Source organism: Naegleria gruberi, assembly GCF_000004985.1.
Source record: "Naegleria gruberi genomic scaffold NAEGRscaffold_66, whole genome shotgun sequence".
Lineage (NCBI taxonomy): Eukaryota > Heterolobosea > Eutetramitea > Acrasida > Naegleriidae > Naegleria > Naegleria gruberi.
Genome location: NW_003163261.1, coordinates 134,353 through 157,120, shown reverse-complemented (window position 1 = coordinate 157,120; position 22,768 = coordinate 134,353). Strand labels below are relative to the sequence as shown.

Genomic DNA, 22,768 nt, shown 5'->3' with positions numbered 1-22,768 from the left:
TATTCAAATAAGTTAATGGATGGGAGACGAATGTCGTGGATATTGTTGTTGTTCTGAACATATGGATATACATGATTCCTCAATGCTCACTTCATCACCATAACTATGATGTGATTGTCCCACAGAGTACTGTTTAGAAGAACCAACAGCTGTTGTTCGTTTCTTGAGAGCTCTCTCTCTGAGGGCTGGAGCAACAATAAACTCTTCCTTATACTGCTCAAATTCAGGTGGTTGGAAGTGGAGAGAAAAGTTAATCATGTAGAGAAATTCAATCTCCAACTTATTAATTTCCTCCTTCTTGATACCACCAATATTGGCATAGTATTCATTGCTATAGAACTTGTCATCAAAGAACTTGGCAGCAACCATAATACTGGTGATGAGTAAACGATGAATAGACAAGCTGCTAATCACAAAATTAGGATTCGATTGTACCAACCTATCCATATATACAAGACTGTAGAAAGATGATGAATAATTATGAATTTCGTTGAAACAACATACCTGAGAATATAACATTCAGCAGAACAGAAAGCAAACTTGATAATTCTGTCCAAATATTTACGAAGTGATATTCTTGGTGGAAGAGAGGTGTGGAATTGTGTTTTTTGTTGGGCTTCAATAGGGATCATGTCTCCTTGTGATGAAATTTCTTGAATTACAGAAGAGAAGGCATTGATGAATTCATCTTGGTTTAATCCAAAATATGAATTTTCTTGGGAGAGTTTAGCTGGGATAACTTCATCTTTAGAAGTAGTGGAGGTGGTTGAAGAATTTGTTGTAGAGGAAGGAATTGATGATGATTGGGAAGTAGTGGTGGTAGTATTATTGTTATTATTATTAATAGTGGAATTGTTATTTTGAACAACGCCAACATCTCTTGCAGGAGAAGTTCCCTTACAATCTTCAGACTTTTTAGAAGAATAAGCTTGAGAACTCACAGCAGCAGCAACTGAAGTAGTGTTATTAGTATGAGCAACACCATTATTTGTTGTTGTTGTAGTGCTGCTATATTCCTCTCTCGAGTCCCCATCATTGGAATATCTTCTTCTGCGTCCTCCCTGTTTCGAAGAATTGGTTCGTTGTTGTCTTGCCATTGTACTTTGCGGATAAAATTGTACGGCAATTTTTTTTTTAAATGATGACCAACAGCAAAGTTGTTGCGATCCCCTTCTCCTTTCAGAAACAACTTCGCACTCAGCCACGTTTGTCAACACGTACTCGAATCGTTGGCTACACATTAGCAGGTTCCAGTGGCGCCTTATTAGATGAGAAGTAGAACACACATTATCAAATTGAAGGCATCCTTGTAGCGATGATGATTTTGGTGGGAAGTACAGCTGAAATACGGTATTGTGCCTGAGAGAGTTGTTCATAATATTGTTGTGGTGGTGAGCCATTGGAAAGTGGGATAAAGCAATGGCTTTGTTAGTAACGTTGTTGATATTGAATATTTTCATCTCTGTCTCACTATTAATGGATTCTTGAAAGTTTACAAAGCAATCAAACATTAAAAATGTCACAAATGGTCATGTTATGTGACGTGTTGGAAACAATTCTAAACAATAAGATTATTAATAGATTTTTTCTATTTTGAATATTTGGGAAAATCTCTTCATTGAATTGGTGAGAAAGGAAAAATGTTGAGACTTTTTGATGGTTGTTGAGATTTAATACAAACACTTAAAAGAACATTGTAGTAGACTTTCTGGAATAATATTGATACAATCATTGTATGATGGTAACTCGAAAGTTTTTGTCTGAAGAGTTAATGGAACTCTACTTGTTGGCGCCATTTTTTTTACTGTTATTGGCGCCAAATTGGGATGGAAATGCAGAGCTATATTAAGGGAGTAATCCTTGTACGATTGATCAAACTCCACTATCCAGGAGAATTAAGGAGTTTTGAGGATGGTTCAGAGAAATATTAAGAAACTTAATTGCTTGAACATGGGTACAATGAAGCAGCCTCTTTCACGCTCCAATAGATTGCTATACTAGGAGGGAAATCTTTAAAGTTGATTCCATTTGTTAAGTAGTCAATTCAACTTGATCGATTTCTGCCAATAGTCTCATTCAATCAAATTCAAACATCAAAAGAAAATGCTCAACCTCCTCTTCAACAATTCCGTGATGAATTTAAAGCTATTTTCTAAATTGAAACTCTAATCAAACAACAACAAACCCTACTGGTCAAGATCAACCACAGAAAAACAACTCGTGGCGCCAAATATTACCAACAAAAACAAACCACTGGAGACCGAAAAAGTCCACAGCCTCACCACCAAAACATGCACAACAAAAAAGCGCTCACTACAGTCCTGAATGAACAACCATTCTATTTGAAACACTGAATAGTCATCATTAATAAGAATAATAATATTCAGCATGTGTTATCATACTTATCATAATAAGAAGAATTTTAAATGTAGAATAGAAGTAAATAATAATAATGAGAGGCATGGTGATGATGATATTGAGCAGAATAATAATTGTAATAATAATAATAATAATTGGATATTTAGTTATTTAATATATATAATAATAATTGGAGGGCTGATTGGTAATAGTAAGGGTTTTATTGTAGGAGTGGAGGCTAGAGATGGCAATAGAAATTGTATGGTGAATGGTCAAGTAAGAGTAGAGTGGGACATGTCCCATTCAACAACAGGAACAAATTTGACGAGTATGGATTTCAGACTTTACTCATCAACCATTGATAGAATATTCATTTGTCAAGGATTTTCGTTTATAGTATCGGGAGCAGCAAAATCTCCTTCATTCACACCAAAGGGAATGTTTATTAATGTTCCTTATTACTTTTTCTGTAATCATATTGTGTATGAGCCGAGAAATTATGATACATTTGGAGGGTATTCATATTCAACGTGTGTTAAATTTAAGAATGAGACATATTGGGAAAAGTGTGAGCCGTCTCAGTTGGAGAATGTTATATTTGGTTCCAACACTAGTAGGTATACACACGAGGAAGAACAATTGACCTTTACTCCACTCCAGTTGATGACCAATCTCAGAATCAACAGTACCTTACTACCTGGTTTGGACAATGAAACAATGGTACAAGTAGTTTTTAAGAGGAGTATTGGACTACAGGAGTTTGTAAAATATTCTAACAATCAATCTTATTCAAGATCATTTATACTAGAGGAACAGCAATTTGAGATGTCACAAACATTCAAATTGATTCAATCACATGGATGGGAATCGGACTGTGATTCTGCATATTTCCAAACCAGACCACTGTATAATATATGGAAGGGTATATCATGTCTTATTGTAGCCCTTGTTTGTGTAGGTCTTCTCATAATGCTCATTATTGCTCGAAAGAATAGATACATTCAATCGAGATTCTTCTCACCGTACTTTTCCACAATTCTATTCTTCATTGCCAGTTCTTTGAGGTTTGGTTTTGTAGTGGCACTAGCTGACAATTATTACATGAATCTTGTAATGACTGCCATTTTAATACTGGTATTTTCTCTGTACACCCTACAAACAGTTAGATACTTTCTTTCTAGATGGTTTTATAAGAAATATTATGAATCTGAAAGGAAGGAAACTTTTTGGTTTAGATTTATATCCTCAAAATTCACCTACGTTATCTGTTCTGTTTTGGTGATTGGAATTGAAATTATTGTGATTTATCTGGCGTCTGACATTGAGGATTTTAGTATTAAGAATGACGTTTTAGATTATTTAACAGTTGCAGCCTTTGCTGTTATGATTATTCTCAGTCTTGGCTCAACAGTTCTGTACTTGTTGGCAAATAGAGTTATTATCAAACAATTGGGAAGTTTTGTTCAAGTTGTCAAGTGGTATTTCCTTTATGATGATACTTTTAAATATCATGCTGAATTTTTTACTGTAATTATTACAGCTATTTCTGGAGTTTTGTACTTTTTACTTAGTTGGATCAATAATAATTATATGTCCAAGTTCTTTTTACCAGTTTCCAACATGTTAGCCACCCATATTGTTGGATATGCAATGTACGGTATTTCCAAAACAATATTCGAAGTATGTCTAGTTTGTTTCGAGCCAGGTTATTTACTTTTCATCTACTGGCATGAATATCACCAACCAGCAATTGAATTTGAAGGATTGAAACAATTGAAATCAGAAATGGAAATGTTCTTTGCCAACACTATTGATGAAATACCATGTGTAGATATTATGAAAAGATTTTTAACAGCCGAATTCAGGGCTGAACTATTGGAAATATACTTTTTTATTAACAATAACAATAGCTTTACCGAAAAGGAAATGATAGATACATTCTCATATTATGTTATTCAAAATATTATTAATGTAGGGTCAACTTCATTCAAATTGAAAGAAAGTGTTGAAACTAATTTGAAAAAACTTGAGCAAGTCATTGAGGAATCATCCACAAAATTTCCTCCAACACAACATCAGGGAATTGTCGCAAACAATCTTGAATGGAAAAAGAAATTCACCAGTATAGTAACCTTCCAACTAATTGAAGCTTTCAGTCGATTGAAACAAACACCAACCTACAAGACCCATTATTTAGGAATGAAGGAATTTGAAAATCAATTTGTTTCCAAAGTGTTGGCAGGAGTAACAGTTACACACAAGACTGAGAGTGTTATCCAATAAACATGTACTTTTAAAATACACACCATTGTAATTACAGATACTAATCAGTGAGAATCTCTCATCAAATTCCACAAAAAAATGTCGAAACGATCACTCAGCGATACCGAAGAAGAGCCAACCAGCCAAATCTCTGGTAACGAAGAAGACGAAGAAGAATTTGAAGAATCTTCTCAAGAGGAAGAAGAATTTATTTCACACAGACATCCAAGAGTTCAGGTCAATCCACTAGATGCCGAAAAGATTGTTCGCCAAATACTAGACAAGGACAATTGGCAAGAAAAGATCATATTCAATACCATTGTTGCAAAATGGAGAAAGGAAACTATTTCACAAGGAATATCCGAAAGTAGTTTCCTCGTAGCGATGGATATTTTGAACGATTTACTTGAAATTTCTACCTATAGGAAACGTTGTTGTGGTTGTTGCAATGCCAATCCAAAGAAAATTAAAAATTGGAGTGATAGAGAGGAGAAGACAATTGATGAGAATGAAACATTATTCGAAAGTACTGAAGAAGAACCTGAAAAGAAAAAGAAGAAAGTTCAAGAGGAGGAAAAAAAGAAAGCAGAAGGTAATGCTGACCAGAAAATTAAAAAGAAACTAGACGAAAATGAGGAAGATGAAGACAATGAAGACGAAATGAATGAAAATGAAGACGAAGTGATTGAAGATGATGACGAAATAATTGAAGATGACGAAGAAGAAGAAGAAGAAGGTTATTACCCAAGATCTACAAAATTCTGTTTGTGTCCCTGTGCCCATTGTGCATTTGATGAAAGAGGTGTTTCAAGCTATGTTTGTCTCGAAAAGGAAAATTTAATTCCTGCAGATTTGACTGAAAGGTTAAAGAAACAATTGAACGAAATTGTGGAAAATACTCCAGTTGACAAGTTAGATTGGCATCCAGGTTCAAATCAACAAGTTTTGGATATTATTCATCCTTCTTTGTATTGCTATTCGAAAGAGTTGAGTGTTTTGAATGAAAAGAAAGGTGAAGTTCGTGTTGGAGTTGCTGAAACTCAATGGATACCAACTGATTTCAAAGTGGATAGTGATAATAAGGTTACTCCTCTATCTTATATTAACAATGTTAATCCAATTACTCAAAAGGATTTGCAAGATACCATTTGTGAAGTCTTATCACATTTTATTGAACCTGTCAACAATTTTGTTAACATTAAGGATAAGGTTCAAGTAATTGTCAAGGCAGCTAATGTAATTGTCACTCCAGAACAAGGTTTCTATCCAGGAGGAACTTGGCATACTGAGGGAGATACTGAGAATATTGTGGCAACTGGCATTTTCTATTATGAATGTCAAAATATTAAGCAAAGTTTCTTGGAATTTAGACAATCGTTACGTGAGGAAAACTTTTATTACATTGAACAGGATAATGTTTTGCAAGCTTGGGAACGATTTGGTGTAAGTTGACTTTTTATTTTGGAAATTAATTGGAAATTCAGATTCATGACGGAGACAAATTATGTGAAGTAATTGGAAAGGTCAAGACAACTGAAGGTAAATGCATCATTTTCCCAAATACAAATCAACACAGAGTGAAACATTTCTTCCCTGAAGACCCAAAAAAGACAGCAACTAGAAAAATCCTTGTCTTTTTCTTTGTTGATCCAGATGCACCAATTATCTCAACAAGTCACATTGATAATCAGAGAAGAGATGTCATTATTTCAAATTCCTTCTCGTTAGCTCAAAAGATTACCTATCCAGTGCTTGTGAAAAATGTCATTCCCTTCATTCCACAAATGACTGAGGAACAAGCAAATGAAACTCGTGAAATTCTCATGGATCACAGAAAGTATAAGAGAGATGACAAAAACGAACAATATGAAAGAGAATTTTCCTTGTGTGAACATTAATATTTACATGTCAGTCGACATTTACTCCTTTTTATAATTAAACAAGTCCTTAATCTACCGCTTAGTTGTGAATTGTTTAACAATTGAGTAAGGTTTGAGATTAAGCCTCAAGTTTCCAGCAATACATGAAGAAAAAAAATGAATAGTACAGGCCTCCTCCATATGCCGAGTTCGTAACTTATTGCCAGTCGAAAGTTTCAAACCACAAAACAGCAACTTTGGTGCTGGAATATTCTGTTTTTCCTGACTTTCTATTCAAGGCAGCAACAAATCGTATTGACAGTGCCGAGAAGGTTCGTGTAAAGTATTCGTTTGTGATGGGAAGAGAGGATTTTAAAAAGCTGTTACGTCCCAATCTATATTTTGTTGGATATGATGAGTTTGAGGAAGCTTTCTTTGATACTCCAGGAAATTATTTCATGAACCACAAGTTGTGGATTAAGCGAGTGCAACATCAAGGGAAACAAATGGGTTTTTCTGTTAAAACAAATGAAACTCTGGCAGAATCGTCTGCATACAGAAATGAAATTTACCCAATTAGTTTTTCAGAGACAAGAATTGAAGAATCAGATACAGATTATGTCAGGTTCCAAAGTATGGAGTACTTTTGTTTCACCTATCCAATGAAAGTACACAGATCCAAGTTTCTTTTCAAAAACAACAAGAATGTACAATTACATTTAGACAGAGTTTGGTTTTCATATGGTGAGACATATGTGATCTATTCCATTTTTGGAGACGTTCTTAGTAGCTCTCTTGACAATCTCCCAAAATTCAATACTGACAACAACTCAGAATTTAGTAATCTGAAACTACATTCTCACCCATGCAGAAGCAAAATCATCCAAATGTTATTCAATAAGGACCAAGGCCTCTATGCCAACTTGGTGGAAAACAATTTTATTTCAAGCCAGAAAGATTATAAAACTGTTTCATTGTTGGAATATGAAGCAGAAAGAGTTAAGTTGTATCATATCAATTATAACCATAAAACAAGAGGTGCCGAGATGTCAGCAGCCGAAATTGAGCAAATTTATGATGAAGCAAGGCAAGGCAGAATAACTCTTTGCACAGCAGATGAAAATGATGAATCTGTACCGTATTACTCTGAATCTGATGATGGATCTGATGATGAAAATGATAATTACAACACAAGTTCGTTAAATTAATAAAATGACTAATTACCCTTCTCCATTCTTCTCTTTTTAATCATCATAATAATTGCCAAGAGGAACAATAATCCATACGAAAAAGATGAGTTCTCTCCTTGATGAATTTACAAGCTCAAAATAAAGTTTATACAATCAAAATAAACCGTCAACTCTTCTTCACATTGTAATCTTCTCTAAAAGTGGCAACACGGCCTTAATGTTCAATTAAGGGCCTTCTCTATAATGGTAAATAATGAAAGACAGTGATGATTTTCTATAAAAATATAATACACCATCTCACTCTGAAACTAAAAAAACAGAACTCCTTAATCTCACAACAATACAAGGAGCTGGTTCATTTACACAGAGTAACTACCACAACGCATGTACATATGGATGATGAGCATATGAATTTCCTCAACATGTGCCGTGTTAAAGACGTGTGATCACATGTTTTGGTACACTTGAAGGTGGCAAACCATTTTTGAACCACATTGAGCTATATACAACTTTCCAAAATTCATGTAATTACAAGATGAACAATCAAATCTTCTTCAACATGTATCTTTGAATTTGTAGATAATCCAGTTCACATTCTTGCTAGATATCATTTTGCTATTGTTCGAACAGAGGATGGAGATTTTGGAATAGATCATATTCAGTAAGCAAACTATTTCTGCTCTTAGATATTTGCTATTTGTATACGTTAAATGGTCATGGAGACAATGTCATCCAATACTTCAGTAACTCTTGAATACTTAAGTGCACTCATTTTCTCCATACAATTGGAGATTGGAATAATGTTGTATTCTTCAAAATGAATGTCACTACAAATCTCTTCACAAACACTGGAGTAGTTGGCCATTAACTTTTTAATAACCACAGATAGAGCGAATATATCATGTTTTACCGTGAATCTGATATTCGGATCTTGGGGTGTGTAATCATCTTTGTAATTCAATATACTTGGTTGATTGGAATTCAAGTATTTCGAGTTATTGAAATCTATTAAAACAGCATCGAAATCGCAACTGGTTTTCATTCTAAACATAATATTATGAACACTGACATCACAATGAACAATGCCCTTATTATGAATGCATTTAAGAGCATGTAAACAACCTATCAATGTCTTCAGTATGATGGTTCTTATTATGGAATTTCCTTGATATTCTTGATTGCTTTGCATCTTTTTTATCAGCTCATCATAGTTTAATAATTTTTCTTGAACTGTAATATTTAGTTGGCTATTTACAGGTCCATAATAGAAAATATTGCAAATATTAGGGTCTCTAATTTCTTGCATCAATTTCATTACAAACACATTATCAAATTCTCTATTTGTAATCTTGAAATACGATTCCTTATTCTTATATTGTATGGTTCCTAGAATTGATTTTTGTTCTAGTTTTTCCATTTGCAAGTTGCTAAAGTCTGATCCTAAATCAAGATCATGAATACTTTGGGAAAGACGAAAAAGAGAAGTATTGTTGTTATCGCTTTGATCATTGTTATTATCTTTGTTATAATCGCCTTTCCTTTCATCATCCTCCCTTTCATCGTCCTCAAAATCCTCTTGATCGTGTCCATCTTCAATTCTAGAATATATATATTCAATTGTTCTCATTGAAACTTTAACTAACCAATACCTATAAGTCTGCTTCTCTCCTTTAATACTGGACAACAACTGAATTTCATTCATAGGATGGGGACATAATTGTCCCCTTGGACAAACATTCAATTCGAAAGGTTTTTCCTTTGTAAAAAACAGTAAGGTTCTTCCTTTTTGGTTCAGATAATTTTTGATAAAAGACCTTTTGTATTCTTTTTGAACTATTTCTTCAACAGGTACTGGATATCGTAGTATTAGAGAAAAATGTTCAATAGCATCATCGGGTGTTTTAAATTCGTATAACAAATGTTGAGGGAATAATTGATGTATCATAATTGACTGATTGGTTATATCAAAAGGTCCTGGATCTGTCCTGGACTTTGAAGTTGTTGGTGTGTCAGATATTGTTGCCACCTTTTTTTTGACTTCATTGAAATTCTTATTCAAGCAGTTTTTTCCAATTTGAAGAATTATTGATATAACTTTTGCTCTTCCTTTCGATGTTTTAATATCATACCATTCCGAACTGAATAATCTAAAACAATAACAAAAAATGTCAGTATTTCTACTCTTTGGTACAAGAAAAAGTCTTAAAAAGCAAATTTTAGTCCCACAAGAGAGCGATCCAAAGTTGTCCAGTTCAGTATCTGAATTAAGTAAATTATTTGAGAACAACTTATTCATCAATTCTTTTAAAGATCCTCTCATTAGTAACACAATTTTCTTAAAGTCTGGATGGTCGTAAATTGTATCCACTTCCACTGGTTTCCATTCTCCAAAAAAGCATCTCCAATCATAGTCTTGAATAATATTTCTGCGAGTCAATATTTTATCAGGCAGGAAATATTTTGTTGTGAAATATGAAGCCAATCTAGTTTGATTTTCAGGTGATTGTTGTCTGACATTTCTAAAAGAGTTAAAGTTGGAATTTAAAAGAATTGGTGAACATACTCAGTAGAGGCCAAGTTTCCATTTGAAATACTAATGAGATAGGCAAACAGAATAGAAAGAGTTTCCTGATAGTTCATTTCTGAATTTTGTTCAAAATACATGTTCTGTAATGCATACAGTGGTGACAGTAATGGAGTTGGATTGTTGTTTTTGTAGGAGAGGAACAGTTTTTTGGAGAACTCAATAGGACAATCAACATTTTCTATTTTGTCCCTATCAAACACACACTCCATATCTTCTTCAACTTTTAACATGTCCCTATTATCATCAAACACTATGCCTGTTGGTTTAAGAGAAATCAAACCTTTTGCAAGAAAAGATTTTGTACTTAGTGGCAAGTCAGGAGCAACATCATTGTTCTCTGCCTCTATTCTATCAATAACAGTCTTTTCTTGTTTTTCAAAAACGTGTTTCATTATTAATTCCTCTTTTGTATTATTATTCGTTAATTCCAAAGCACTCTTCCAAGAACTTTGAAGATAATCAGGTACTTTGGTCATGAAAACATCCGAATCACATAATGAAAAATCAAGGACCGATAATACCTCATAATCACCTAAATCATCGACATTCAATATTATTGCCTTGTGATTCTTCTTATCATACAAACCAGGCCAATTTAACATTCCAAATGTTCCATATATCAGGACCCAAACTCCCTCTTCATCCTCAAACTCTTCCGAAACGCAATCTATTTTACGTTTCTTCTCTCCCCTTAAACATTTTCAGTTTTTAATAATTTAACAAGGCACTTACTTAAAAAATGTGCTAAGGGAGATTTCTTTTTTCATTTTTTTTAAGGTGAAATTACATATGGCGGCGAACTTGAAAGTTTACGGTTAGTAAGGCGCCAAAATGAAATACTAATTTCAACTAGTAATTCTTAGTGATTATATTTCGGAGTTTGGTGGTTTACACACATCATGTAACTCAACATTATATTGTAGTGATAGTAATTGATATTAGTGGATTATTTTCATCAAATAGTAATTATTTTAGGAACAGCCTCATATCTCTCAAATGTATTATTAAAAAATGTCAACAATCATTTCACTAATTGATCTAAAATCCTCCTCGGAAGACAACAACATTGATCAATTATTTAAATATTTAAAGCAATCACTCGCTTCCAAATTCCTCCAATTTTCTTTAAATTTTAAACTTGTACGAACGTTGAATGTTGCTAATTTCGAGCCGAGCTTTGATATTGCAATTTCTAATTGTTTCGACGTAATTATTGTAGTTGGTGGATCATCATTAATGATTTTCGATAAATCAAAAGTTGTCACCTCTGAAAATTCCCTTTTATTTGCTGTCAAGTATAAGGAATTTGTGTTTCATTGTTTGCGATTGGTGAATGAGAATTCAGAGGAATTTATTTATGCAAGTACAAGTGGAGGAATTATTAAAATTAGAGTGAAGGATTTGATGGAAGGAAAGGAAGGAATTGTGTGGGAATGTAAAAAATCAAACACGAATATTTGGGGGTTGGATTTGATGGGAAATCAAGTGTTTTTTCTTGATTACAATAGATCAGTAGTTTGTAAAGCAAATAAGGAAACAGGAAAGGATGAAGGTGAAGATGGGATTAGTTTAGTTAATGGATATGGAATTGAATTTTTATCTGAAAGTGAAATATTAACATCCAATCAACAATCTTTGGAAATTTTCAAAAAGCAAGAAAATAATTGGATCTCTAAAAGAAGAGTGGTCATTCCCAAGTGTTCAACTGCCTATTCAATATTTTATGAGAAGGAATCTGGATTAGTTTACTTATCGGATACTGAAAATCATCGAATTTTTGTCATTAGATTGTTTGATTTCTCAATTGTAAAAACATTTGAAGATTCTAATGCCTTTTCAAGAAATTTTGGATTGTTTGTTGATAAGAGAACTGGTTTACTCTATGTTATTAATAACAAATCCAAAGAAATTTCAATTTTTCAATGATAGTTCTAACACTAAAATGCCAGTAAATGAATCTCCAGATTGCCAAGCCATCTCACAACATTCTTGTCCAATCAACAGGTTTGCTTAGAATTTTGTGAACTTCACTAGATGAAATATTTAATGGTCGATTCGTTGACTGGAACCTTTGCGATAAGGTAGTAAGATATGATTCAAAGAAAATTTTTTTGCCAAACTCTTATTTTGTAAACTATTTAACAACATTCTTACCAATTAATCCATATGGTTACAGAGTTTCAATTACTTCATTGTACTCTTCACCTTGATACTAGTGAAAGTCATATCAGTAATATTCATGAAAGTTAAAACATTGTCAGCTCTCAAAGCACCATCAGCAGTGTTATTAGCAACAATACCACCAACAGATGTGAAATCGCCCCCTTGAACAATGATTGCAACATTTGTGTTATTCAAATGAACAGTTCCGTGAATTGTCAAGTTACCAGTGATGAGTAAGGCATGGCTCAATGTCAAGTTACCATTAACATGGGTAGTTCCATTGATAGTTAACATACTTCCAACTGTTGAGTTCAAGTTACCATTGACAGTCAAATTACCATCAATTAAGGTTGAGCATGGCAATGAAATGGTACCAGTCATTTCGAGAACCATTACTTGTCATGGAGGAGTTATCAATTAAGAATGAACCGTTATTAGCCAAATAACCACTCAATTCAAGATTTTCATTACTCAAGAATGTACCACTGATAATCATTGAACCATTAATATACAATTGACCATCTGAGGATTTCATGGTACCATCGATAACAGCAGTTCCATTAAGTGAGTTGTTGGATGGGAGACATGTTACCTTCAAAAACCAATGAACCAGCAATGTGAACAGTTTCATTATCTTGGAAGAACAAACCGTTGTGTGTCAAAATACCGTTCATGTTGAAATCAGTTTCATTTCCATTGAAAGAACCATCTAAAAGCATGGAACCGATGATGCTCAAATCACCACTGATTGAGGAATTAACAGTACCATTAACTTGAAGAGTACCACTGAATTCGTCCATGGAAGGAAGAATCAAATCACCTTGAATGGTCAAGGAACCATTAGTGTTCCAAGACTGGTTTGAATAGACGAAACCACCACTATGACCCAAAGTACCATTCAATTCAAAAGCATTTCCTTCATCAGTATCGAACGATCCATTAATTAAGAGAGACCCATTAGAGAACCAAGTTGAGATGGAAATCATTAAGGAACCATTAGAAGCAACACTACCATTTACTTGAATCAATCCGTGATCAATTGAACCATTGATTAAAGATGAACCATCAACAATCAAAGAGTCATTAATCATGGCAATAATTCCACTGGCATGGAAATCACCTTCAAAGGTCAAATTACCAACTGTAATAGAACCGTTGGCGTGTTCAATGCTTCCATTAATATGAAGACTATGAGTTGAGTTGAGTGTGAAGTTACCAAGGTGCCATTCAAGATCGAAGAACTATTAGTTGTGGCATTTCCGTTACTATCAGAAAAGATGGCAGTTTCACTTGCGTTTTGTGGAGCAACTGGAGGAACTAATTGCTTCACTGGAGTTGGATTAATCGGTTGAGGATTGAATGGATTATTCATGCAACGAGTTCATGACCATTCAAAAAGAAATATCATACTTACTCTTATCTGTAGCAACCATATCAAAACTTGTTTGACAGAATGTGCATGGATTAGCTGAGAAACCATAGACAGTACAAGCGACCACACTCAATAAGACAACCAACGTGATAATCAATTGATTCTTTTGCATTTTTTCTTTCATGTTTGTAGTTAATTTCAAGAAACTTGATTTTTTAAGCCTATGATCTGTTTGTTGAATTGAAGGGAGTGGTATTAAGGCAGACTTGGACATTTCAACATCCCAAAGTCGGCTAGGAGCATGGAATGAGGAAATGATATGATCAGGTACGGACGGTCCGATCCTCTACTAAGCTTGAACGAGGGACGAGAAGGAGTGGGCGTGAGATCTTTGAGAATTTTGGCCTTTTTCTTAATCTTACCATACGGTGTACTCTTTGATTTGTAGGGCTGTTCAAAAGAGATTGGGCCATACAAAGGAATGAAAACTTTCAGACCTGCAACACAAGTTTATTAGTGACCCAACAACAAAGGCTGAAACTGAATTAGGATGGGAGAAAAAGTCTCAATTCGAGGAACTAGTAAAAGGAAAAGTAGAATGAGACCTCAATATCATTAAGGAACAATATAACTTGCTTAGATATTTGCATTGTTTAAAATCTATGTAGATTTCAGTACTTTTTTCTATCCAGTTTCCATATTATATTATAGTTGAGGGAGAAGTTGCAACCTTGACAAGCTTTTGTGCATGTAAAACAGTATTTTGTTTTTATAAACGTTAGGGTATTCCCCATACAAATGTGGAAGATATGATTGAGAATAATCATCAATATGAGTCTACTTAATTATAAATAAATAAATAAGGTGATTTTATAACTACAAAAAGATGTGAATGACACTGATGTCATTATGTTCTCTCACTCAAACAAGTTATTGTTGTTTGAAAGTTCTACCAGACATGGTCTTCTTTTCAGTCTTCTTACCGCTCAAATCCTTAGCAGCATTCAAGTTCAACATTAACTTTTCAACAGATTCTCTCATACGAATGTGCATGTAAGCCTTCATACACTTCAAATGGTAGTGCAAATATGAACGGAAACCAAGCAATAATTCAGCAGTATTCAATTGCTTATCAGCCTTGGTATGATTATCCAACAAACCAATAGAAACAAAGCCCCAACCTTCCTTCTTCAAAGTTCTTTCGTCCTTTGGTTCAGTAACACTCTTTACGTCAACCAATTCACCAGCCAATTGACCTTGTGAAAAGTTCATATTTGGAGCAGCATTGAGAGCACGATCCTTCTTGGCATCCTTGAATTCACACAAGAAACCATTGGCAAAAACGACATCATCAGGATCTCTGAACAAAATACTATAAACAACAACCAAAGACTTGCCCTTATAAGAAATAATGTAAATATTTTCATCTGGTCTGTATGGAACTTTGATTGGTTCGAATTGTTCTCCCTTTGCGTGTTTATCCATGGCTTGCAAAAAGACAGCACTCATATATGTAGTTTTGACACGTGGCAATTCCTTTAACCACTTGTCCTTATTCTTTTCTTCCTTTTCAACATCAATAGTAACTGTGAAAGTATGTTTTTGATCATCGACTGTTAAACCTGGTGCTTTAACATCCAATCCTGGTAAAGTTTTCTTGACCAATTCAATACCTCCATATTGATTAAATTCCTTTTCACCATGAACATAGATGGACAAGGTGAGAAGGTTCTTATTACCAGCATCAGATTGAATAACAAATTTAGTACCATCAAAATCACCTCCGTTAACATGGACGCTTGGTTGTCTTGTTCTGTTTTTGTTGTTAATATGTGAGCGATGATAAATTGAATCATGGTATGTTGTTGTTATATTAATTTACACAGTATAAAGAATAGATTAAAGATTAAATGTTGTGGTGTTGTTAGTAAAACATCAAGCTAAAAACATCAAATACGTACGAAGCATCAAATTGCTTGAGAAGGATTTCTTGAATAATTTTGTTTCCAGCTTCTAAGAAAATCATCTTGATAGTATACTACTGTTGTTGTTTTTGCGATCGCATCATCATTATCAAATCATCAATACGAGCAGTGTAAGAGCAAAGAGTGAGAACAGCCAAACACTTACCAAATATTTTTTTGTTTTTTTGATGTGGAAAAATCTAGCCTTTCTTCTGCTTGTTACATTAATGACATGTGATTACAGAACACGGCCGGATGACTTGTCAGCAAAAGAGGTTTAATTGATTACTGATCATAAATTTATTTTGTGGAGGTTTCTTCTTGCCAATGTAAATGGTTGCTTGGATTCCTTACCTAAATCTCCAAGTGTTACTTTTTGTGTTGTGAATGTCCACCGATTTCTGGCATTCAGTTGAGATTCCAGTAAGGTAAGTTCAATTGTCAACAGCATTACAATTCCATCAGGCTTAACAATTCTTTCGAGTTGTTTTACAATCTTTGGGTAGACCTTTGAGTTTCTAGAGTGATTTTCACATAAAACTCCAAATGGCATATCTGATATAACAACATCAATGCTTTCATTTCTAAAAGGTAAGAATCTAGAATCACAATTTAAAATATGATTATTTCTGTTTTTGCTGCAATTATCCTTCATAACACTCACTTCATCTAGATTGAAATCAATATTATAAAGTTGAACTTTAGGATCATTATCAGTGAAGAGATAATTAAGTGAGAGTGAAAGAGTACCACTTCCTGCAAATGGATCAACAAAAGTAACTAATTGTGATTGTTGGAATAATTTGTCTCGTAAAATTGAATTTTCCATCAGTAAAGTTTTCCAAAGCATGTAACTTGTTTGAGGTTTCAAGATAGATTTTCCGAAGGTTAATCTAATATCTTGTTTAGTGTATGAATAAATCAAATCACATGAATTCAATTCATTCAATTCGTCCTCACTGAGATTTCTATCAATAACTTGATTATTCAAAGAAAAATGTCTTGTTGAGGCAGTTCCATAACAATCAAATTGACTACAAACATTTCCGTAGTATCCATCTAAACAAGAACAATTATTTGGTGAGATGCAACCACCATGTCCAGAACATGCTGATGCATTTGTGGAGGCAGTTTCGTAACAATCAAATTCACTACAATCATTTCCATAATATCCAGCTAAGCATGAGCAGTTATTTGGTGAGAGACAGGTACCGTGTCCAGAACATACTGAACCATTTGTTGAAATAGTTCCAAAACAATCATATTGAGTACACTCTTTTCCATAATAGTCTGATAAGCAGGAACAGTTATTTGGGGATATACAACTACCGTGATTAGTACATGTTGATGTATTTGTGGAGGCAGTTCCATAACAATCAAATTGGCTACAATCACTTCCATAATATCCAGAGACACATGAACAATTATTTGGTGAGATGCAACCACCATGTCCTGAACATGCTGAACTAATTTTCAATTCTTCTAAAGCATGTAATGGAGGGGACAATAGCATTCCTATAAACACTCTATCAATATCCAAATAAATTAACATGTCAAGGTCATACTTTTTCAGGTTAACCTTCATGTCCTTGCAAATTGTTTCCCCAATTCCATATCCATACTCAGCGGCCATATCCATTGATTTGTAGTCATGCTTCAAAATACTTGTTTGTTTTCTTACACCAGTAGCCCTAAAGTTGGTATCCTTGGAATAAAGATTTTGTTTTTCAAACTTTTTGCAATATAATTTTTCGAATAGTTCAAAGGATTGTTTCTATGTTTGAGTATCTTGTTCTCTTTTTGGTATAGTTTCTGCAAATATTGGCATTGTAGTCTCTTTATCAAAGGGTATATCAGGAACAATGCAAATAAATGAATACACAAAATCAATACTAGGAATAGCATTTAAATGGCAGACTAAATAAACTAGATTTTCCATAAATAAATTATTATCACTTCCTTTAGAAGAAACATTAAATATTAATAATCCATTTCTAGAATATAAAAATTCAATTTCAAATAAATTAGAAAAATTAACAAATGTCACTTTGTGACTCTCACTCAAAGTTTTTAGGTAGTTTGGTACCGAGTTTTCCACCTTTTTCATAAATTTACCAGCAATAGTTGTTGGATAATCGTGGACCCTAATTTTCGGATTTAATTTTTCATACCAATTAAATTACATCAAATTTAATGAGTCAAAAAGTAAAAGAATTTCATCCTTCACAATTTGTTCAAAGCCATGTGTATGACTCACAAGAAAAGTGTGTTCCTGTTTCTGTTGTTCATTTGAATAGCCTGCAGACCTTGTCAAAATAGGATGATAGACTTCTCCCGAATGGCCCATAGCATCGGGTGGAAGTGGTTGTTTTCCTTTTTCTTCTTTTGTGATGAAGGTCTTTCGGCATCTGTTAATTCCTCTAGCACCATTTTTGTTTTTTTTTTAATATCTAGTGCTAAATTTATTGCAATTCAGTCCCATTAGTAGTACTGCAACGGATTTTATTAGATAGAGGTTCCATTCTTGAAAACTTTAAAATCACAAATACCAAATTTGTTTCTTGAGCCAGTTTGAGTGAAGAACTCGATATATCTTACTGAGTCTTTGAATGAGTGGCGAGAAAAGTTATTCGATTCATAGCTGGCTGCACTTGTGTCAACCCAATTTTTCCTGTCAATGGAGTGTCTTGTTTTGAGGGTTGCATGAAAATCTTTTGTGTGTGAGTAAATAATTTCAATAGCGATATCTGTTACAACAGAATACAGATCCACTCCAAAAAAACTGTCCATGCCAACGTTTCTGTTTGATTGCCAACAAGATGATGGATCAGAATCAACCGCCCTTGTTGGGTTGTTGTTGTAAAAAAAATCAACATCAGCACCTTGAGGAAGGTTATCTCTAGTGCTTCTTTTTGCATGAACATGGTTTGTAATGTCAAAGGAAACATTTTTCAATAAGAACGGAAACAAGTCTGAATAAAATAAGAATGAATCCTTTGAAGAAGGTGATTTAAGGAAGAGAGGAAATGGATTTTCAATCTCTTTCTTTGGGAATATTGTAAAGAAAGAGTTGTATGTGAGTTCATCATGAAGAATCTTAATAGCCATCATACTTGATTCATGTTGTAATTGTAAAAACCCACCCTGACTAGAAAATGCCACATTTTCCTTCTCTACACTTATTTCTGCAATGTTAGCAACAATCTGTGAAGGAGCATTATTTTGCCATATTGAGAAAAATATATCACTCAGAGGAACAAGATTTTTCAATTTTGGATTCGATTCCAAAAACTTGTCAACTTTTTGGAGGTGGTTAACAGCAAGTGACTTCAAGAACATAGACCCACAACCAATCCAAGCAAAAGCTGTGTGAAGATTAATATTTGAATCATAAAAGGACCAAACAAGGTTTGTGTAATACGTGTATGGTTCTGTTACACTATGCATAACGCTAGGCTCATTGTAGAAGTCTGCTAGTAGAGCGTTGGCGTATCTTGTTATATCCCAATCATCATCACAGTAGAAACAAGCTGTAGTATTTGCCAATTCACAAGCTAAATATTTTGCTTTGTCCTTAATATTTTCATTATGATTGTGAATAAAAACCATTTCCTTGTACTTTTCGAGTGTTTTTGATTTTTCTCCATCAGAAAGATAGTCCTCTATCAGATTTTGGTGAGTTATGCTAACGTCAGGATTGTTATTCCACACAATTACTTGAGAAATAAAAGGGTATTTAATCATCATTGAAAGGATTTTCTTAATACCATTTCTTCTTTTAAAATGTAATAAAATTCCGGTGAAGGTGTGTTTTGGATCCTCCTTAACCATAGGTACCTGCTTCACCTCTGGTTCAAGTCTAATGCCTTGTTCACTCACCACAAGTGTAGAATGAGTTTGCATTGATTCAATCTTGTTTCCAATTTTATGATCAGAGGTTATGATCACAGTATTATTATTGATTTCATCCTCAGAATTAGTATTCCACCGTACAAAACACATAAAGAAACACACGAAAACACCAACCAAAAACCATCTATATCTTCTTAAGATAAATATATTTGAGGTGTTTTCGGCCTGTTGAAAATGAGGTAATAAGGATTTATCATCTCCTTGTTTCAAAAATTTCCCTATACTATGAAATCCAAAGCCTGTTGTAGGGTATGGAGACATTTTTTAGATCGTGCTAAACAGAAGGACCATATGTATGATTCAATACATGAATATTTGAGTTTTCTCAGAGCTTGATTCCTTTTGAAGGCTATTCAGATTTTTCTTTGTTTGAAGTATATTCAATTAGAGTTTTAATACCCATCCATTAACGACAAACAGCTCCTTTGTTTCAGTTATTCAACGTCAAGAGGTTATATTAATACTATAATTCATTTATTTAGTTATCTAAATACTACAAATCATAATTAAAATCTTGCTCATTTTAAATTGGACAGGGCAGCTGGTTCAATTAACAGTAGAATTTTGAGATAGAGATGTAACAAGATGAGATTGAATAGCATTCCAATCAATACATGGAAATATAAACGAAAGAGGAAGTGATCTGAAATGTACCACAAGATTCCAAAAAAGTACTGGGTGCTGCCAACACAGGGCAGAATCTGCTTTGACATCATGTGATATCAAATTTTCAATTTCTTTTCTTATCACTAGAGGTGATAGATATTCAACAGAGGTTAACTGGTGTAATTCTTGTGTGACTGAAGGAAGTTTAAAGTAAACTGAAAAGTAAGGAACGAATTGTTTGGAGCAATGTGTACATGTTGTTGTATAACTCTGCGAATTACTTGAACTCCAACCAGACCTTATTTCAGATTCCTTACAAATATGCTCACAATGATAACATTTTGAATCCGTCTGGAATGAGAATCTATCAAAAAGGTTCTCATTTCTATTTTCATCTAGTATTATATTTGCTGATGCCATCTTTGTATTATTATCTGTTTTGTTGGAGTACTGATTTGTAGAAAGGGATGAGAGAGCAGCAATACAAGATTTCCATGATAAGTTAATTTCATTATTAGAAACCACGTCAGATTCTGAAACTAATAGTTGAGTATATTCTCTTTTAGTGAATAGCGTATGATCTAACTTAGTTGGAAAATATAAATAAATATATGGTTCAGTACTTGAAGTAAGATTGGAGTTATCTGGTGAAAGAGCCATCAACGTTCTTGAGATGGCAAAATTTTTGGAGAGAAATGGGGTTGGTTGCTTTCTGAACTTGAACTTTGATTCATTATCTTTCTGTATCATTAATTCTTCGAAATATTGAACTTCATTCTGATTTACTTTTTCCAATCTATCTAATAAAAACCTTTCAAATGTTTGAGTATGCAGAAATATTTCCATAAATGATCTAGCCTGTTCTGGAAGTTGGTGTGTGAATGCATTCTTATTAAAGAAATGATCTAAATCTAACATGCTCTCTAGCTCAGAATCCTGAGCTTCTCTGAAAAAATTCTTATATTTGAAAAAGAGAGAAACGAAAAATCGTGTGAAAGCCATTCTTACTTCTCGTGTTGGGAATGGAAATGCCTCTCCTGTTTTTGGGTCAATCTCTTCTGTAATTGGAGCCATAGCATAAGCTAGATCTACAAAGTGCAACTTATCAATAGCTCTTTGGGATCCAACTTTTGTCCTTACCAAGCTATTCAAAGTGTTTTGTAATCTAATCTTTTGTTTTTCAGGAAGATTTGGAATTGATTGCTGCTTTGAACAAACAATTTGATTGTTATCCAAATCTATTTGGAAAACATCTGATGGTATCTCGATATTATTTACAAAATCCTTTGCCAATCCCATCATAAAGGGAACTGGAGCAAATAAAAATTCTGCACATTTGGCAGGTAATAATGGAATATAAATATGGTGCCACTTGAAAGGAAACACTAAATGGCAAATAATCTCAGAAATTTGAGTCAATAAAGCTACATGACTTGAAGTAAATAAAATTTTTTTTTCTTGTAATACTAAATCAAATAAAATCATAATGTTCTCAATGCTTAATGTACAAAATAAGAGTTCAAAATCAACTTCAGCCATCGGTAACTCATTAGGTGGAGGTCTTGTTATAAAAATCTCCTTATCACCAATGCTGTAGTGGACCTGTACTTTTCCCTGACAAGGTAGAGGTACCTCAAAAATGAAATTTGAAATAAATCTTTCAATTGGTATTTTAGATGGTGTAATACTAATTCTATACATTTGAGTCAGAAAGAATTTGAATAAATTATAGAATGGATAATGAGAAATTAGTACAATGCTTTTTGACATATAAATTGTAGAAGTCTCTCGTTCAGTCTTGATTGGATCAAAAGTTATGGAAATCATTCCGTCATCATTATCCTTCTTTTCAGTATTCAATAATTCATCTTCCAAATGATATTCCTCCCAAATATTTAGGCAAGCTCCATAGGTTTTGTTACCATCAGCAGCAGTTAAAACAAAAGTATAATACATTGGTAAAGTACATTCATCAATACGAATTCCAATCTCTCCATTCGGAAAACAAAAGAGAGGTATTTCAGGTGATAGTGGAGCTGAAGGATAGTCCTCTCTTGGATATCTGTCCAATACAATTGGTTTCCTAAGTTTGTCCATAAACATTTCCGCACTATTATCAAACACTGCATCATAACTATTCATTCCTACCTCCTCGACTACAACTCCAACAGAAACTTTATCATCAATTATATTAGATGAATTTTCCCCAACAGACAAAGTTTCAGATTCAACTTCAGATAAATTACTTCTCTGTTCTTCATCTTCTTCACTATCAATTGTTTGATCCCTTCCCACTGTTGAAGTGTATTTTGTTATTGTTGACGACAACCTCTTGGTGTGCATCATTTCCCTGGGGTCATAGGGAGAGCCAACAACTGCAATGTAATCCACTAGTCTTGTGGACATTTTTATTTGATGTTGTTTGAGTCAAGGTCGTACATGGGTGGCACTCTTTCATTCCAACGGTTACTGGCTCAATTAAGAAACCAATAGGG

The 22,768-nt window shown here is 33.7% G+C and overlaps 12 protein-coding genes across 12 annotated transcripts; 4 read left to right on the top strand and 8 right to left on the bottom strand.

The window, feature by feature from the left end:
• Window positions 1-12: 12 nt before the first annotated feature.
• On the bottom strand, window positions 13-1,097 carry NAEGRDRAFT_53232 (uncharacterized protein; the record flags this gene model as incomplete). The annotated part of the gene is made up of 2 exons (XM_002670885.1): window positions 13-457; window positions 541-1,097. 2 exons carry the CDS (start codon window positions 1,095-1,097, stop codon window positions 13-15), a joined length of 1,002 nt encoding a protein of 333 aa, XP_002670931.1.
• Window positions 1,098-2,388: 1,291 nt separating this feature from the next.
• Window positions 2,389-4,641, top strand: NAEGRDRAFT_74079 (uncharacterized protein; the record flags this gene model as incomplete). The annotated part of the gene is made up of 1 exon (XM_002670921.1): window positions 2,389-4,641. The coding sequence occupies one exon, from the start codon at window positions 2,389-2,391 to the stop codon at window positions 4,639-4,641; it is 2,253 nt and encodes a 750-aa protein (XP_002670967.1).
• Window positions 4,642-4,719: 78 nt separating this feature from the next.
• NAEGRDRAFT_74078 (uncharacterized protein) lies at window positions 4,720-6,518 on the top strand (the record flags this gene model as incomplete). The annotated part of the gene is made up of 2 exons (XM_002670920.1): window positions 4,720-6,063; window positions 6,105-6,518. The coding sequence occupies 2 exons, from the start codon at window positions 4,720-4,722 to the stop codon at window positions 6,516-6,518; spliced, it is 1,758 nt and encodes a 585-aa protein (XP_002670966.1).
• Window positions 6,519-6,985: 467 nt separating this feature from the next.
• On the top strand, window positions 6,986-7,687 carry NAEGRDRAFT_74077 (uncharacterized protein; the record flags this gene model as incomplete). Its single annotated transcript, XM_002670919.1, has 1 exon — window positions 6,986-7,687. The coding sequence occupies one exon, from the start codon at window positions 6,986-6,988 to the stop codon at window positions 7,685-7,687; it is 702 nt and encodes a 233-aa protein (XP_002670965.1).
• Window positions 7,688-8,375: 688 nt separating this feature from the next.
• On the bottom strand, window positions 8,376-9,296 carry NAEGRDRAFT_74076 (uncharacterized protein; the record flags this gene model as incomplete). Its single annotated transcript, XM_002670884.1, has 1 exon — window positions 8,376-9,296. The coding sequence occupies one exon, from the start codon at window positions 9,294-9,296 to the stop codon at window positions 8,376-8,378; it is 921 nt and encodes a 306-aa protein (XP_002670930.1).
• Window positions 9,297-10,210: 914 nt separating this feature from the next.
• Window positions 10,211-10,858, bottom strand: NAEGRDRAFT_74075 (uncharacterized protein; the record flags this gene model as incomplete). The annotated part of the gene is made up of 1 exon (XM_002670883.1): window positions 10,211-10,858. One exon carries the CDS (start codon window positions 10,856-10,858, stop codon window positions 10,211-10,213), a length of 648 nt encoding a protein of 215 aa, XP_002670929.1.
• Window positions 10,859-11,267: 409 nt separating this feature from the next.
• NAEGRDRAFT_74074 (uncharacterized protein) lies at window positions 11,268-12,182 on the top strand (the record flags this gene model as incomplete). Its single annotated transcript, XM_002670918.1, has 1 exon — window positions 11,268-12,182. The coding sequence occupies one exon, from the start codon at window positions 11,268-11,270 to the stop codon at window positions 12,180-12,182; it is 915 nt and encodes a 304-aa protein (XP_002670964.1).
• Window positions 12,183-12,440: 258 nt separating this feature from the next.
• Window positions 12,441-13,963, bottom strand: NAEGRDRAFT_81705 (uncharacterized protein; the record flags this gene model as incomplete). The annotated part of the gene is made up of 4 exons (XM_002670882.1): window positions 12,441-12,814; window positions 12,849-13,011; window positions 13,043-13,560; window positions 13,834-13,963. 4 exons carry the CDS (start codon window positions 13,961-13,963, stop codon window positions 12,441-12,443), a joined length of 1,185 nt encoding a protein of 394 aa, XP_002670928.1.
• A 675-nt stretch (window positions 13,964-14,638) lies between these two features.
• On the bottom strand, window positions 14,639-15,932 carry NAEGRDRAFT_81704 (uncharacterized protein). The gene is made up of 3 exons (XM_002670881.1): window positions 15,922-15,932; window positions 15,753-15,832; window positions 14,639-15,604 (listed from the first exon to the last, which is right to left on the bottom strand). The coding sequence occupies exons 2-3, from the start codon at window positions 15,815-15,817 to the stop codon at window positions 14,722-14,724; spliced, it is 948 nt and encodes a 315-aa protein (XP_002670927.1). The 5' UTR covers window positions 15,818-15,832; window positions 15,922-15,932; the 3' UTR covers window positions 14,639-14,721.
• Window positions 15,933-16,047: 115 nt separating this feature from the next.
• NAEGRDRAFT_74071 (uncharacterized protein) lies at window positions 16,048-17,394 on the bottom strand (the record flags this gene model as incomplete). Its single annotated transcript, XM_002670880.1, has 1 exon — window positions 16,048-17,394. The coding sequence occupies one exon, from the start codon at window positions 17,392-17,394 to the stop codon at window positions 16,048-16,050; it is 1,347 nt and encodes a 448-aa protein (XP_002670926.1).
• Window positions 17,395-18,260: 866 nt separating this feature from the next.
• On the bottom strand, window positions 18,261-19,928 carry NAEGRDRAFT_74070 (uncharacterized protein; the record flags this gene model as incomplete). Its single annotated transcript, XM_002670879.1, has 1 exon — window positions 18,261-19,928. The coding sequence occupies one exon, from the start codon at window positions 19,926-19,928 to the stop codon at window positions 18,261-18,263; it is 1,668 nt and encodes a 555-aa protein (XP_002670925.1).
• A 206-nt stretch (window positions 19,929-20,134) lies between these two features.
• Window positions 20,135-22,679, bottom strand: NAEGRDRAFT_81703 (uncharacterized protein; the record flags this gene model as incomplete). The annotated part of the gene is made up of 1 exon (XM_002670878.1): window positions 20,135-22,679. The coding sequence occupies one exon, from the start codon at window positions 22,677-22,679 to the stop codon at window positions 20,214-20,216; it is 2,466 nt and encodes an 821-aa protein (XP_002670924.1). The 3' UTR covers window positions 20,135-20,213.
• Window positions 22,680-22,768: the final 89 nt, after the last annotated feature.

Coding starts and splice junctions, on each gene's coding strand:
- NAEGRDRAFT_81704 (XM_002670881.1), bottom strand. CDS start 15,817: ATGATTTTCTTAGAAGCTGGAAACAAAATTATTCAAGAAATCCTTCTC. Junction 15,605..15,752: donor CTCAAGCAATTTGATGCTTC/GTACGTATTTGA, acceptor CAACAAAAACAG/AACAAGACAACCAAGCGTCC.